General features: G+C 41.9%; 1 protein-coding gene across 1 annotated transcript in view; it reads left to right on the plus strand.

Annotated features, from left to right (window-relative positions):
• The first annotated feature begins 6 nt into the window (after positions 1 to 6).
• The window catches only part of LOC116399661 (elongation factor-like GTPase 1), a 36,293-nt gene continuing 20,377 nt past the window's right edge, over positions 7 to 15,922 (plus strand). The window contains exons 1-2 of the mRNA XM_031876977.1: positions 7 to 288; positions 3,301 to 3,436. Of these exons, the coding sequence (XP_031732837.1) occupies positions 133 to 288; positions 3,301 to 3,436 (292 nt within the window). The 5' untranslated portion in view covers positions 7 to 132. The remainder of the gene's footprint in view (positions 289 to 3,300; positions 3,437 to 15,922) is intronic.

Raw genomic sequence — 15,922 nt, forward strand, 5'->3', positions numbered from 1 at the left:
AGGTCTCGGGCCTCTCTTCTTACCTAGAGACACAGAGGTGAAATCTGATTGGATAAAAACTCTACTTAATGAAATGGTTCCTTGTGACTGAGTCTCACTTTCTGTGTATCTTGTGTCTCCCTGTCAGCTAAGATGGAGAGTCTGCCACTGAAACAATCAAAGCCAGAGGAGGAAGTGGAGCAGCAGACCTTCATAGCTTTTGCGCGGGTCTACAGCGGAGTGGTGAAGAAAGGACAGAGAGTATTTGTTCTGGGACCAAAGTATGATCCCGCCCAGGGCCTCAGCATGGTAAACACAGTTATAGATCAACCTTTATAGTACTTCTCTCTGTGGAATGTACAGGTCTACTGTAAATATTAAGTTGCTTCACTTTTCAGCCCCAAAATATCTCTTCTGTTAAGGAATTCAGTAGGTTTTCCATGGTTTTCGTTGGTTTGTTTCAAACCTGTAGTTCAGGTGGAAAACCAAATCATCCATTGTTGCCTTTGAGCTCTGGTCTGCAAACACTGCCTCTTCACACACAAACTGCAAGTGACTTTCAAATGAAAAGTAGTGTTGATAGTCCATTCCTTCATGCTGGTTCCAGCTTCTCACATGTCTCATACAGTGGAAAGTAGTCAGACCCCTTTAAATTTTTCACTCTTTGTTTCATTGCAGCCATTTGCTAAAATCAAAAAAGTTCATTTTATTTCTCATTAATGTACAGTCAACACCCCATCTTGACAGAAAAAAACAGAAATGTAGAAATTTTTGCAAATTTATTAAAAAAGAAAAACTGAAATATCACATGGTCATAAATATTCAGACCCTTTGCTGTGACACTCATATTTAACTCACATGCTGTCCATTTCTTCTGATCCTCCTTGAGATGGTTCTACTCCTTCATTGGAGTCCAGCTGTGTTTAATTAAACTGATTGGACTTGATTAGGAAAGGCACACACCTGTCTATATAAGACCTTACAGCTCACAGTGCATGTCAGAGCAAATGAGAATCATGAGGTCGAAGGAACTGCCCAAGGAGCTCAGAGACAGAATTGTGGCAAGGCACAGATCTGGCCAAGGTTACTAAAGAATTTCTGCAGCACTCAAGGTTCCTAAGAGCACAGTGGCCTCCATAATCATTAAATGGAAGAAGTTTGGGACGACCAGAACTCTTCCTAGACCTGGCCGTCCAGCCAAACTGAGCAATCGTGGAAGAAGAGCCTTGGTGAGAGAGGTAAAGAAGAACCCAAAGATCACTGTGGCTGAGCTCCAGAGATGCAGTAGGGAGATGGGAGAAAGTTCCACAAAGTCAACTATCACTGCAGCCCTCCACCAGTCGGGGATTTATGGCAGAGTGGCCCGACGGAAGCCTCTCCTCAGTGCAAGACATATGAAAGCCCGCATAGAATTTGCCAAAAAACACATGAAGGACTCCCAGACTATGAGAAATAAGATTCTCTGGTCTGATGAGACCAAGATTGAACTTTTTGGCGTTAATTCTAAGCGGTATGTGTGGACAAAACCAGGCACTGCTCATCACCTGCCCAATACAATCCCAACAGTGAAACATGGTGGTGACAGCATCATGCTATGGGGGTGTTTTTCAGCTGCAGGGACAGGACGACTGGTTGCAATTGAAGGAAAGATGAATGCGGCCAAGTACAGAGATATCCTGGAAGAAAACCTCTTCCAGAGTGCTCTGGACCTCAGACTGGGCCGAAGGTTCACCTTCCAACAAGACAATGACCCTAAGCACACAGCTAAAATAACAAAGGAGTGGCTTCGGAACAACTCTGTGACCATTCTTGACTGGCCCAGCCAGAGCCCTGACCTAAACCCAATTGAGCATCTCTGGAGAGACCTGAAAATGGCTGTCCACCAACGTTCACCATCCAACCTGACGGAACTGGAGAGGATCTGCAAGGAAGAATGGCAGAGGATCCCAATATCCAGGTGTGAAAAACTTATTGCATCATTCCCAAGAAGACTCATGGCTGTACTAGCTCAAAAGGGTGCTTCTACTCAATACTGAGCAAAGGGTCTGAATACTTATGACCATGTGATATTTCAGTTTTTCTTTTTTAATAAATTTGCAAAAAATTCTACATTTCTGTTTTTTTTCTGTCAAGATGGGGTGCTGAGTGTACATTAATGAGAAATAAAATGAACTTTTTTGATTTTAGCAAATGGCTTCAATGAAACAAAGAGTGAAAAATTTAAAGGGGTCTGAATACTTTCCGTACCCACTGTACATCTGCTGATGTATCTTAGAGTTTGGACTAGAGACCATTTCATAGACTAGACGAATAAACGATTGATTCAGAAGATAATTACCAGATGAATCGATAATGAGCTTGGAGCTCGAAGCTGAATTACCTTTTTTTGTCACAAACAATGACTAACGAGTATGAACAGGATGAAAAGAGGCGTCTCATTGCAAATAACAAACTGCCCTAGCCTAACACTAACTCATTATTAGTTTTTTTTTTTATTACAGTCAGTTAAATAATTGCAGTTTTAACTCAAGAACCCATTACATGTACTGTACCATGTTTCTCTTGTGTTCCACATTGGATAAAAGGCAACGAGTAAACAACACTGTTTGGATGGTTCAGTCTGGAAGTCCTAACTGCAACAAACAGAGATGTTTAAGGCATGCTGCTTGAGCAGTACCAACAGAATTTCATGGGAGCGGATGAAAGAGAATGGAATCACAGCAGTTTTCTTTTAAAACAGACATGACATCAGTTCTCCAATAATGAATAACGAATCAAAGAATCAGGTGTTTGCAGTTTATATCTCCAGAAAAAAATATTTCTAGGTTAAACTGTCACAAACTAGCTCAGGAGATGTGAGACGGACAGACATGTTAACAATGGATGGTGGATGTGAGGCAACCGTCCCAGGATGCAAAGTACAAAGAGGAAATGGAGCTCCATCAACAAAGCAGCAGCTGTGGTGCTTACTGCCAAAGCAACAATTACCTCTAAATCACAGCATCTGCATTTTTGATACATGCAGACATTGCAGATCATCTGAGCCACGAAATCATTACATCTCAGAATCAGAATCAGAATCAGCTTTATTGGTGCGCATACATGGAATTTGACTCCGGTTACACATTGCTCTCTTACATACATACATAGAATATACAATAAACAAGAGAAATATATCTACTGTTTCCATTTGACCTTGTTTTTTAAATCCCAGCTGAGAGGGCAGAGGAGCGTCACCTAGCTGTCCATGCATTGTGATCCCAGTGCTACCCTGTGAGCCTCTTTGCTCCTCATGTTCATTGCTTGTCTCCTCTCTGCCAGCTGCCAGAGGGTGTCAGTGCTTCAGACTGTGTGACTGAGGTGCCTCATCTGTCCTGCTGTTCCATGGAAAGCCTCTACCTGCTGATGGGAAGAGAGCTAGAGGAGCTGGAGGAGGTGCCTGTAGGAAATGTCCTGGGTAAGTACATTCCCTTTCTTCCTTCTGGTTATTGCATTCAATTGGTTGTTCCTCTCTTTAGTTTGTAATCTCACCTGCGTAGAGATGTTGGAATCAGGTGAGTGTGCTGATGGTGCTTGCAATGTCTTTTTTCGAAGAGAGGCTATGCAAGAACATCCCCCACGATCCACATTTTTAGGATTTGTTTCAAGGAAATACACAAATTGTTCTACAACGAAGAGCGAAGGAGTTCTTTTTGCTGTCATGATCTTGCCATCTTACTTTATAGTACTGATTTGAGGAACACTGCTGCCTACAGTATGTTACTGTTATTGTCAAAGTCAACCGCTGTCTGCATCTGTACTGAAGTATGAGCGAATCTTTAGTGTCAAAAAGTTCTACTACACTGATGGAGACAGCCATCGATAAGCACAACAGCATACCTACTTGAATCACAGAACAAATTGGAGATTCAGTGGTCCTACAGACTAATCCACCATAGCACACTGATTTGACACCACCTACTCTAAGACCATCTATTCTGTCAAACATTTCTGTGGTAGACAGGTGGTTTGGACTTTTAACACACTCATATCGTGGAAAAGGCAGTAAATCAAACAACGTTCTTTGTTTTGTCGATAATATTGGCCAATTGAAACAAATATATTGGTATCAGCGGCTGATAAGTAACAAGAAATTGCAGTACAGAAAACTAAAAATATTATTGAGACCATTTAGACAGAAAGACGTACTAATCTAGAACAACCGTGGTGATGTCACCTGTTGTTGTGGTTTATTTGTAAATGGTGTATATCGTGTCCCACACTCTTATCAGTACTGATGCTAGTACTACCACTATCACACATGTGTTTCTGCTCTTTTAAAGCTGCTCTCATCTGTTCAGGGTAATTGATTATACACATTACAGTACATTTATTTCACTGACAATGTTATCCATAGTAGACTGCGGACTAGGGGGGGGATTTCTAGGCACCTCACGATTCCATTCCCATTCAGAGGGCTGCGATGCGATTATAAAACGATCATCTCGAACATTTTTTCATACATGATTTATTTTTTTCTCACAGTGACTATCTGCTATTTTTAAAACAGCATATTTGTAATGATTCATAATTAAAAAACAGATGAATTTACTTCCATTATCCTTTATTAATTGAATATAGGTAACAAATAAAAGAGAGGGTTACACGGTTGAACCGGTATACCGCCCAGCAGTAGCTCCCGTGCTTACAGTCGATTGGACCCGACTGAATAGCTGTCGCTCTCCATGCTCCTGTCTTACAACACTTTTTCCCCTCCTTCTCTTCTGGCACCATCTTTGGCTGACACCGTCACAAGCCAATTACTGCTGCTTCAACTTGAACTATAATATGTAAAACCCCTTCTTAAACAACAAAGAAAATAAAACTCTTCAGAAAGCAAAAGGCTGCATATTACCATTTCCCTTAGGCTTTCTTCCTTTTCAAGGAAAAGTTCATTTTAAATGCATAACAGATTTCCACTTAATGAAATAATAGTGCTGCACAAGGCTAAGGCTGCACACTCATAACTCTAAGGATCTGACTCTCTTTCTCGCTGAACCACATCAGATCACAGTCTTTATGCTGAGACGCCTCCAGCTCACATATTCAGGGTGACGTCTCATAAACGATCACAGCACGGTGCCGTCTGACTCATGGTGTCTTTTAGAGGATCAGTGAGTTGGCTCCTTGGTCAGATCTCTTCACAGTACATAGTGATGTAGCAAAGTGGTTCTTTGGTCTGTGTGGATAGCGGTAACGTTTTGGGCTGGGTCTGTTCTTCAGAAGATGGGCTGCTTCTTTTAGCTCCAGTGAAGGGAAGGTTTTGATTAGTTTTAGTTGCATTTTAGGTATTTGATTATTGTTTAGGCTGATCTAACAACATTTATGGTTTTGGAATGACATGTTCAACTAAACCATGGGTGTGATGTTCAAGTGTCCATGTCCTTTTGGCCATGTAGTGTATTTGTAGCATACATTGCTATGAAACTGCAATACAGAGGGCAGCAGAGCAGTAAGAAGCACTTCTAGAAGTTCAGAGCAGACCAGATGTGTGTTGAAATGTCCAGCACCTTTTCTCTCGGCTTATCCCTCAACATAAATTTCTCTACTTCGCTTCTTTGCTGATAAAAAAGAAACAATAAATTGGCAGATCTTTGAACAGTTTTTCCCAAAAAAGGACAGAATGGCATGTATTGGGGCTAATTCTCTCTCAGACTACCTTAACACAGTCCTTTGTTTGATTCTCTTCACTGGTTTCCATTAGTAGCATACACCCAACCAGCTTCAGGATTTATCTGTGATTGCCGCTGAGGGAGAGTACACAGCTGTCTTGATGGTTTTTGGTGGTGAGCAGTTTGTCACAGGGGTTGAAGACGTGGGCAACATCAAATTCTCATCATCAATGCCTAATGTGAAGCAGCTGTCTGAGGAGACTCAGCCACAGCTCGAGTCCTCCAAGTCAGTCCTCTGGGAGGAGAGGGGAGGGAAAAAGAATGATGCTGATTCAACATTGATGAAAACATTTGTTTTGCATTAGGCCTCTCTCTCTGCTGCCAGCGGTGACTAGTGACCTAGATCTTTAGCAGAACACTGACTGAATGATTTTACTGAAATCAACCACATGGCAGAGGTCAGCTGGGTTCATGTCAGTGCAGCGCAGGTCTCATCATGAATAGTGACACCGTGTCTTGGAGAGTTCTGTTAAAGTTGATGCTGATTTTTGGTGATTCTTTAGCCTCGTTGCATAGGTTTTTCTTCTTTAGAGATAGATCAAGATGGCTTTGGCCTAGAGACTGGTAGCAGGGGGAAAAACAGAAATAGCACATAAGGCCCTGGACCTTAGAAACAGCAGTAATAAAAAACAGTCCAGTCTCTGGAGAGTTTTGGACCATGTCACAGATGGAGTTAAACAATAGTTCAATCAGGAGAGACCAGTCAGATAATTGTTTATTATTAAGATGATATGTGATGATAAAGTCTTGACAGTCTTTGGCGTTTCTCATCTTTTTTGAAAAGTTGTAGACCATTTCACAGTAATGGTAAACATTATTGCAGTGTATTTGAATGACATAACCTGACAGGAAGTAAACATAGACCCAAGTTGTTGCCGAGCAGTTCAGTTCAGTTGAAACAATACTCACAGAATTTAGTATTCTTGAATGTTTAAATTTTATTTATTTACTTCATTTTGTTTCAAATTGGACATCTTCAATATTTTAGTTTTTATGTGAGACTATAGCCCAAAGTTCTTTCTTTAAGTGTTCTTAAAGTTCTTTAATTAATAAATAGAAAGCAATGTTATATTTGCCTCCTCCCCTTTTCTTTGCTGATCCGAAAAATGATCCGAACCGTGACTCAAGAACTGTGATCCGAACCGAACCGTGAGGTTTATGATCCGTTGCACCCCTAGTCATTACACTGAAGCATTTTCTCTGAGCGTCTAACTATGATGTGTATGAGTTTCATGCAGACACTAAAGGGTTCCTTCTGTATCTGTATCACTGGGGCTGAGAACCGGCTGGTTCAACTGTGTTTTACAAACCAGAATGTTTGGGATATAAGTCCCTGAAAAAGCAACACCTGTGGTGACAGCTTTGGTAGGAGAGTGTGGTGGTGCAGTTCAGTTGAGACACGCAACAATGGGAAAAGTGATGCTTTTAGTTTCCCTGTTACATTGACATATGAAGACTTCAAAATGAAAAGAAGAGTCCCACCTATAGTAGGGAAAACGAGACCAGCACCAGATCAGTTGGTCCCCCCTGAAGAACGCACCGGCAGCTGGTTGTCTAAGAAATTACACACTAGGTTTATATTAGCACAGGGAATAAAATCCAGTGTGATTTAAAAAAAAAAAAATACCCAAACGTTACTGGGAAATGGAATTAAAGTATCAACGCACTCCTCAAACCTGTGCTCATCATCTACAGTTTACACTGACAAATGCATAAGAAGGCAGCAAAACGCACATGGTGGACGTTCTGAATGAGAACGTTATATATGTATTCATACATGCCGAAACAACCTGAGCACATGTCCTGCACCGTTAATTAGAGCTACTGCATTGCTTGGGCTGATCGTGGTTTAAGGAGCAGTTCATGTTGGGACTGTTTTATGACCTGGTTGGAATGTAAATATTTGCTTTGATTGAACATTTTTGGGGGACATTAGTAGTTTTAATATTGTATTATCAGCTGCTCAGAGCTAGTGTTTGGAAGTTAAACAGCTCATAATTCATCTCTAATATCTGTTTTATATTAATGTTAAAACATCTCCTTCAAACAACTGGATTTATTCAAGTTTCTTACCAAAAACTACATTCTACAAGATTACATTTGAACACATGGTCATTTTAAAATGTACCTTCATCCAAAACTTTTTTTTACTGTTTGGGGCTTGAACACATCATAATCTAACTAAATGGAACCTCTGCACATTAGCTGTTAGCCTCATTATAAGCAGGACTGTGCTGCCACCCGGCTGCTAACAGCTAACCTTAACTAGCTCTCCTCCTGCCGATTTGTTGTATGCAATGTAGAATTATCAGGGATCAGCGACTAGAAAGCATTAATGCAGATCTCCTAATCGCATATTTTATTGACTATCGGCGACCAATTATTTTATTTATTTTTCACCTACCATCAACCAACTGCACGAGGCATTCCACTTGCTGTAAAACACCGTTTACTTGACGTGGGCAAGTGTTGATGTCGAGAATGATGTGTGTGAATGATTAGAGTCCTGATGGACAGGTGTCATTTCCAAAGCTCCAGAATGGCCATCGGTGGGCGTGTTTCACAATGACACCGAGGCTGGATTCATAATTAAAAAATGAATCTTTTTCTCATAATTGTCAACTTTCATCTCTACTTTATACCGTACCAAAATGGTACCCACGATTGTTTTTCCCCTGAACTACCAGACAATGTTCCTGTATTACTAATGTATAAGTGCTGGTCTTGATTTGAGAGGAAGCTGGCAAAGGGAGTTCAGAATCCCTACGTTGAGTCTTGTTTTGTCTCTTGGAGGGCATAATGCATGTGTTGTCTGATGTTGAGTAAGCTGCTGCTGTTGAATGAATTGACCTTGATGTGAAGAGAAACAGAATTGGGCCACTATTGCTACACATCGAGCCTACTTGTGCGCGTTGTGTGGCGTTCCCTGATGCTCCCGTTTCATCTGGCTCTTCCTCTGCCGTCCTTGACACAGTTTCCAGTCCCAGCCGAGGCCGTGACACATTCTCCACCTCATCAGTCCTCCTCCCTCACAACCCTCTCCTCTCCTTCTTTCTCCTTCACTGTCTCTCTGTCTAGGTCTCCCTCCCACTGTCTCTCTCAACCTGCCTGCTCTAGATTTGTTCTCCTCAAACATAGCCTCAGGTCTTTGAAGCTCACATTAACGAGTCAGTTAGTCTTTGTCAGCAAATGTGTGGCCAGAGCAAAGGAAAAGAACATCATTTAAAACCTTTACAGTCACTCCACAACATGATCTTCTCTTGCAGAGTTCATACAAAATCAGCAACAGGTTACATCCTCCCATGTGATTCCCCCAGTTAGGCTTAATGTCTGTCTTGATTTTGTCTCCCCAGAAGTGTGTTGGAGTAGAAACACAACAAGATGAAAAGATGATATAATGTGTTTGACCTGTATGTGTTCACAGTTTTTCTCTGAACCTCCTCTGTGGTAGTTCCTGCTGCAGTAGTGGTCCCCAGTGATGACATCAGCATCAAACAGCATCAGAGACAATAACAGAGATCGTTTGAAATAAAAAATTGGCCAGTGGGATGAGACACTGACGTTTGAATATCTTTTGGAATTCATTGCATTTATTAGGTGCAAAGTAATCATAGGCAGTCTCACCAAGTCCAGTATTTACCCAAGACGTACTGGAGTTAAACAATCCTGGTTTTATATTTGAGGAAAGAAAAGATGCAGGCAGTCCTCTATAAATAAAAATTAAGAATTTAATATCTAGTGAGGACCAGCCTTTCTTTTCACAATACTACACAGTGAGAATGATATTTATCAACTAATTTGAGTTGTCTGTCAGTGTCAAGCTAATCTTGCATTCTGCTGCACATAACTGCAACTTTTATTGTTTGTGATGGAGCATTTGGCTTTTAGCTCACAGCTGCCAGAGCTACACAAACAGTTGACTGCGTCTCTGCTGCTCTGAGGCCAGAGACAGATATTCTCTACCTTTTTCCTGGGCCTCGTGCATATTGTGAAAAAACAAACTCAAAGCCTAAATAAACGCTTTGTTAGCAAGAGTTAGAATAAAGGAAATGGTTCTTATTCAAACCTCTCTCCAGTACAAAACATTGGACACACACAGTCCAGCTCCAGGTATCCTATGGCTCCCTCTCTAAATCTCCCTAATCATTGTGATCAAAAGCCTTTTGTACACGCCTCCAGTCGCTGTTACTCCTGTGACACGAAGCTGAGACACACGTCTGCTTAGATAAAGAGAGAGTATCTGTTGTGTGAGACGTACAAGTGGAAAGACACGCCTGATACTCTTGTGGTCTAGACAGGGGGTTAGACAGTAGCGGGTTGTGTTCATTCAGTCCCATTACAGCAGTGCCCGTTGCAGACATACCTGGTTGAAATCTGATCTCTACTGAGTTCACATTTCTTCACATTTTTCTGTGCCAGTTGTTTCATATGATGCTCAAAACCAAATTCCAAGCTATTCAACAGATTGGACTACTTTCTTTTTAACACCATTGAGTGAGGGATGGGAGGGAAATGCAACCTGGAATCATGGCTCTTGAGAATGAACCACATCTTGTCTTGTCAGCATATGGTACCTATTGAGATTATGTAAATGGTAAATGGACTGTACTTGTACAGCGTTTTCTAGTCTTTCCGACCACTCAAAGCGCTTTAACTCTACATGTCATCATTCACCCATTCGCACCCATTCATACACTGATAGCAGGGGCTACCATGCAAGCGGCCATCTGCCCATCAGGACTATCTACATTCACACACCGTAGGCACAACTACGGGAGCCATTTTGGGGTTAAGTGTCGTGCGCAAGGACACATCGACATGCGACTAGCGGAGCTGGGGATCGCACTGCCGGTCCTCTGAATGAAGGACGACCTTCTCTCCACTTATTAATTATTAATTAACTAGAAGATTGTAATTTCTTAAACTTCAGAAAATGTAAACATGATAACACGCGTCGCATCCACACAGGTACATGCATCCTCATCGAGGGGATCAAACCTCCGCCCTTGGGCTTAAAGAACAACCCGCTCCACCCACTGAGACGCGACTACTATTTCAAAATAACTTGAATTTAAGAGGAGCCGAATGCAAACAAGACTGTCATCCACATAGAAATAGGTCTGTGTTTGGGTGATGGTATTGTGTATTCAGCTTAAAGTAGAGAAAACGGTTGACATGATTTATACAAGTTTAGCTAACAAATCTCTCACACATCATGTGTCGGCCCTGAACAAATGAGAATAATGCGACTGTTTGTTGATGATCTAGTGTGGTGTCTGTGGTTCTCGCGGTCAGAGGACGAGTTGCTGGGACAAGTTGAAAAAAAATGTACTCATCATCAACTCAAAGATGGCAGCGAAAAATAGCCTGTACAGTACATACAGTTATGACATAAGGATAATAACATGTAAAGGCATGGTGAAATATTGTAATGCTATGTCCCCATGTGAATGGTTCATATCTGTTTCAATATGCTATGTATCTGTGAGAAGAAAATCAAAAGTGTTTTGGTTCCAAAATTCCTCTCTTTCCACTTCCTGAAAAACGTAAACATATTTTTGGCGGTTACATAAACATATCCAATTAAATGTAGTAATGGTCGACCGACAGGGATTTTTCATTGGCCGATGCAGATAATTACAGGGCGGCTTATTGTTTTATATTGAGTTTATGTAAAGCATATTCCTCAATAAAGACAAGTAGTAAGAGTTGTTGCTGATGTGATGTCGGTGTGGCTATCAGCAGATGATTTTCTCTGTCAATCTTTGTGAACCGCACGTGTCATGTGGAACTGAAGGCGATACAGGGATCCTCTCTCTGAGCGCTGCTGCTCCTTCTGGCTTTGTGGCTGCTCTAACCTGTTAACGTGAGCCATGGAATTAAACTAAGAGGTTCCACTACACACACACGCACAGACCCACACACACAGACATACACACCCACAAACACACACGCACGCTGCTCAGGTAGGTGGTGTGGCCCAGGTGTTAGCTGTCTAGTGTCTGCCTAGTGGAGCCTCCTGCAAAGGGGAGTTCTAACTTGGTTCCACAGCAGACACTCTGACAAGGCTTTCTTTTGTTGGCGAGGCCGATTATCTCAAAATGACTTTACCCTGCAAGGTGAATTCGTGTGCAAACTTGAAAAGAAAAGAAAACTGGTTTTCATGTCCTACATCAAGTCTGCACACAGCCTCACCCCGTCCTGCAGCGGTTCTGATAGTAATTATGGTACTTGTAAAATGTGTAGTCATAGTAGATTAGGCAATGGGAGTGGTAATGAGTGTTTGTGATTTTACTTGTCTGTCACAAAGTCGTCCTGAGTTAACCATCTGCTGATCAGTAGGAGAAACCTCCAGAGGCTGGAGGCAGGTCAGCTCTGAGCAGTGTAAAATTAGAAAGTCACCAGCCTAAATAGATACCCAGCTGTGTGCGTGGGTGTTGGCTGCAGGCAGATGGCTGGAGAACATGGCCCCATAGGGTTTGGCCTATTTCCTGCTCACCTCCATTGTTTCCCCTCTGTTCAGCGTACCTGGTCTCAGACAGATTCAGGGCCTGGCTGACTTCATCCCACAGCATCACTGATATCTCAGAGCAATCAGCCATAGTGAGTATCTTCATGGCTCCCTCTCATGCTGTGTTCTCACGCTGTGTTACTGCTGGCTGCCTGCCCTCATTCTTCGTGTGGGCCAATCGCTGCAGGCATGCAGCATTAACACAGCCGGTAGATGGCGGGAGTGAGGAGTGAAAGTGGATGCTTCACTTGTCTTATGAGCAGAGACTGACTGTAACAGTCCCGCTGGGACCCAGGGACCAGTGTTTTACAGATGTATGTGGAGAACAACATGAGGACTGTAGTAGACAATGAAACAGGAGACAGCAGAATAAGCACTAGAGGAGGGACAGGAACAAATTATCAGTAGCAGTATCAAATGATCAGTAACACTGATATACATGAACAGATTATTGTTCATGTGGTAATATCTAATGTGTATAAGTATGACCCTTTTCAGACACATATATGAATATAATACAGTAGGGGTTTCATAGCCCAGGCTGCTCTTGGATTCACTGCAGCATCTGTTGTCATTGACCGTAGCGTTGTTATTGCCAAGCTCAGTTGCTATGGTGTTTACCTTTAGCTCTTGCTAGAATAGAGACTGAGCTGTCTGGCAGAACACAGCAAGGATTTTTTCATTTCACTGGCAGTTTTTGTGACAGAAAAAGAAAATAACTAGCTGTGTTCCACAAAGAATTTTTAAAATGATTTATCACATTTTGTGTGAAATGCTGATGTAATTATTTATGCAGAAGACTCAACATTGGTACGTGCTTCACCATCATTAGCAGAGCTGAGAGAGAATCTACATGTTGACCTGCCAACTGTATTATACTACACTATTGTATAATATTCCAATTACATGTATTCAGAACATATTGAATGATAACCCCCGTATCATGGTATATGTCGTATTGGCAGATTCTTGCTAATAGAAAGCCTTAGTGAATGACGAGCGAGTGAACTATGCTGAATAAAATGGAATCTTTCCCACATAACTCTGTTTCTGTGTTGGTGTTCTACTCTGACGCCCACTGGGTTAGAATAAAGGCTGTGCTCTTTATTTACCCTTTGCCCATGTGAATAAAGTTGTTTTTCACATGCTTAACTCGGAGTGAACATACTCAGAGTTGATTGAAACTCTGATCAGCTAAGACTTTCCTGTCTCTGGGTCAGATTCAGTCTTACTTAAAGCTGCTGGAATGGACCACAGCTGTCTGACTGGAACACACAGCCAGCAGCAGATATTTCATACTTCTAAAGTGTACTATTGTGGTTCATGTACTTGAACACACATTAGTATAAGAAGCCATCTGATGAAAGCTTTGATACATGTTTTATTTTCTTAATGCAGAGTCATTCAATTGTCAAAGTAATAACCAATTTAAATGTATAACATGCTACAATTACCTAAAATAATCCATCTCAATCATCACTTTTGACCCACTCGAAGTGTGTGGTGGGATCTGTATCTGCAGAGACCCTGCCCTCTGTCTGGACTTTCTCTTTCCTTCTTAGTGTGCTGTGTTCCCCCAGCCAATAAGCAGCTTGTGCAGCCCGGTCTCCTTCCCAGGCCGACACCCCAGCTTGTCATGCTCCTCGGTGTACCGAGGTTTGAGGTATGGCACTCTTCATACAAAGCGATACAAAGCAGCACCGGACAGGTTGTGACATCGTTCTGTGTGTTTGCGTTTCCTCTGTCCCTCTGCTGTGTGCTGCTATCTGACTGTCTCAGTGACCAAGTGGAGATACAGACGGACACAGACAGCCCACAGCTGGAGGAAGTTTCATTCGTTCAGGATCTGGTACCTTCCCTCAGACTTGTGTGGATGCGTTTATTAGTGCTTTTGAACATAACCGCAATAAAACAATCAGCTGATTCGATTTTGGCAGTCAAAGGTCACTGTCCCCCACAAAATACATTTTGGTCATAACTCAAAAATGTATCGATTATTAATTGTATTATTACAATTTCACACAACTGTCGAATATGATCAAATAATGAAATTATGTCAATTCGGACGGACATACATTTAAAATGCCACCTGACTGTTTGGCGGAGGCCAACATCCGCAAGCCATTTTTTGGTCGACTACACAGCAGTGTTAGTACTAACGAGAGGAACTTTAAGGATGCCACTAACTGAATGCTTGTAGAAAGCAGTGTAATTCAGAGCACAGTATTAAACAAGTATTCCAATTATCACATGTTTTAAAACTGTTTCGTTCGTGATACATGTTTATGATGTGGCATTAGTGGTCTTGTTTTTATTTGAGAAAAATGGCATACATCATTATAAATAAACCTGTCACATGATGTTGTTTAATAAGGTAATATAATAAGTTGTGTGTTATTTGTGTATGTAGTTCCCTCACTACTACTTACTGATGCATTCACACGATGCACTAGCACAGCTCACAGACACACACGCACACTCACTCACTTGGCTCTCTAAAGCTCAAGTGGGACTTTCCAGTGCAAGGGAAATTCCATAGGATGTTAAAGGGGAGCAGATTTCCGAGGCTCTGGCCTTGTGCTTAATATAACACGATCCACACAGAACATTTAACAATTTCCAGCCCCACATCGTATGTATTGCTTTTCAATCTGCTGTTTTCCACTGCTACAGTGCTTCTCTAGATAGAAGAAACTAATTGATGCCATACGTCTGGCTCTGCGATGCTTCCTGAGAATGACAGTCAGACTATGAAGACAAATCAATGTCAAAATCTGCCAGCACAAATGAGATCCGCCCATGCAACTCAAACAGCCGCGCACGCAAATTACTTTCGCGAGTTTCTTTACATCACTCCGTGTTAAATATCTCTGCTCGTGGGCTTTAATTTTGGTCACACGGTCAGAGAAATATTCTGCGTGGAGTGATGTAAAAGCGCTCGCGAAAGTAATTTGCATGCGCGGCTGTTTGAGTTGCACGTGCGCGACCTGTACACATGCGTGAGCATCGATCTCATTTGTGCTTGCAGATTTTCACATTGATTTGCCTTCATACAGAATTCCTCTATTATGTCCATGGATAAGACACAAAGTCCCACTTCCTCATGTATCCTACTCTTGAAAGCCTGAAACTCTGTCAAGCACTAATCAGGAAATCCAAACAGTACTCCCTATCACAGGGCGTGGCTATGGTGCTGTGGAGCTCACTTGCCCAAAATGTTATAGGAATGTATCTGAGAATCAAAGTTGAAGCAGCACAGTCATTTTTCAGTATGAATCAAAATAATTGCTAACACGGAATCCTGAAGATCCTAAGAGCTAATTGAATTAAATTCACTTAATCAGTAACACGGTTAACAGTTCAAACCAGCCTCTAGCCAAACTGTTAACCATCTAGGCAGATAAGTGTCAACTTGCTACCAATCAAATGACATCTAAACTTTATGATGAGCCGTTAGCAAATTAGCTTAATGTGTTTTTAGAAATGGGCACCACTTCCAACACCTTGGTGTTGAGGCTGAAGCCGCCATTGAGGCAAAGACTCAAAAGCCCGACTTACGACCAGGACAGTTCCAAAAAACACAGTTTGTACTTTCAAAGGTTCGGGACACGGTAGGCATTCGGGACAGGCAAACTGGGGTGAATGAAACTCCTCGATAAGAGTTGCTGCCATGATATTGTTGTACCGTAACCCCCCCAGTCCACCAGATACTGGTGCCCAC

The sequence above is a fragment of the Anarrhichthys ocellatus genome, unplaced genomic scaffold (genome assembly GCF_004355925.1).
Source record: "Anarrhichthys ocellatus isolate YVR2014 unplaced genomic scaffold, GSC_Weel_1.0 scaffold121, whole genome shotgun sequence".
Classification (NCBI taxonomy): Eukaryota; Metazoa; Chordata; class Actinopteri; order Perciformes; family Anarhichadidae; genus Anarrhichthys; species Anarrhichthys ocellatus.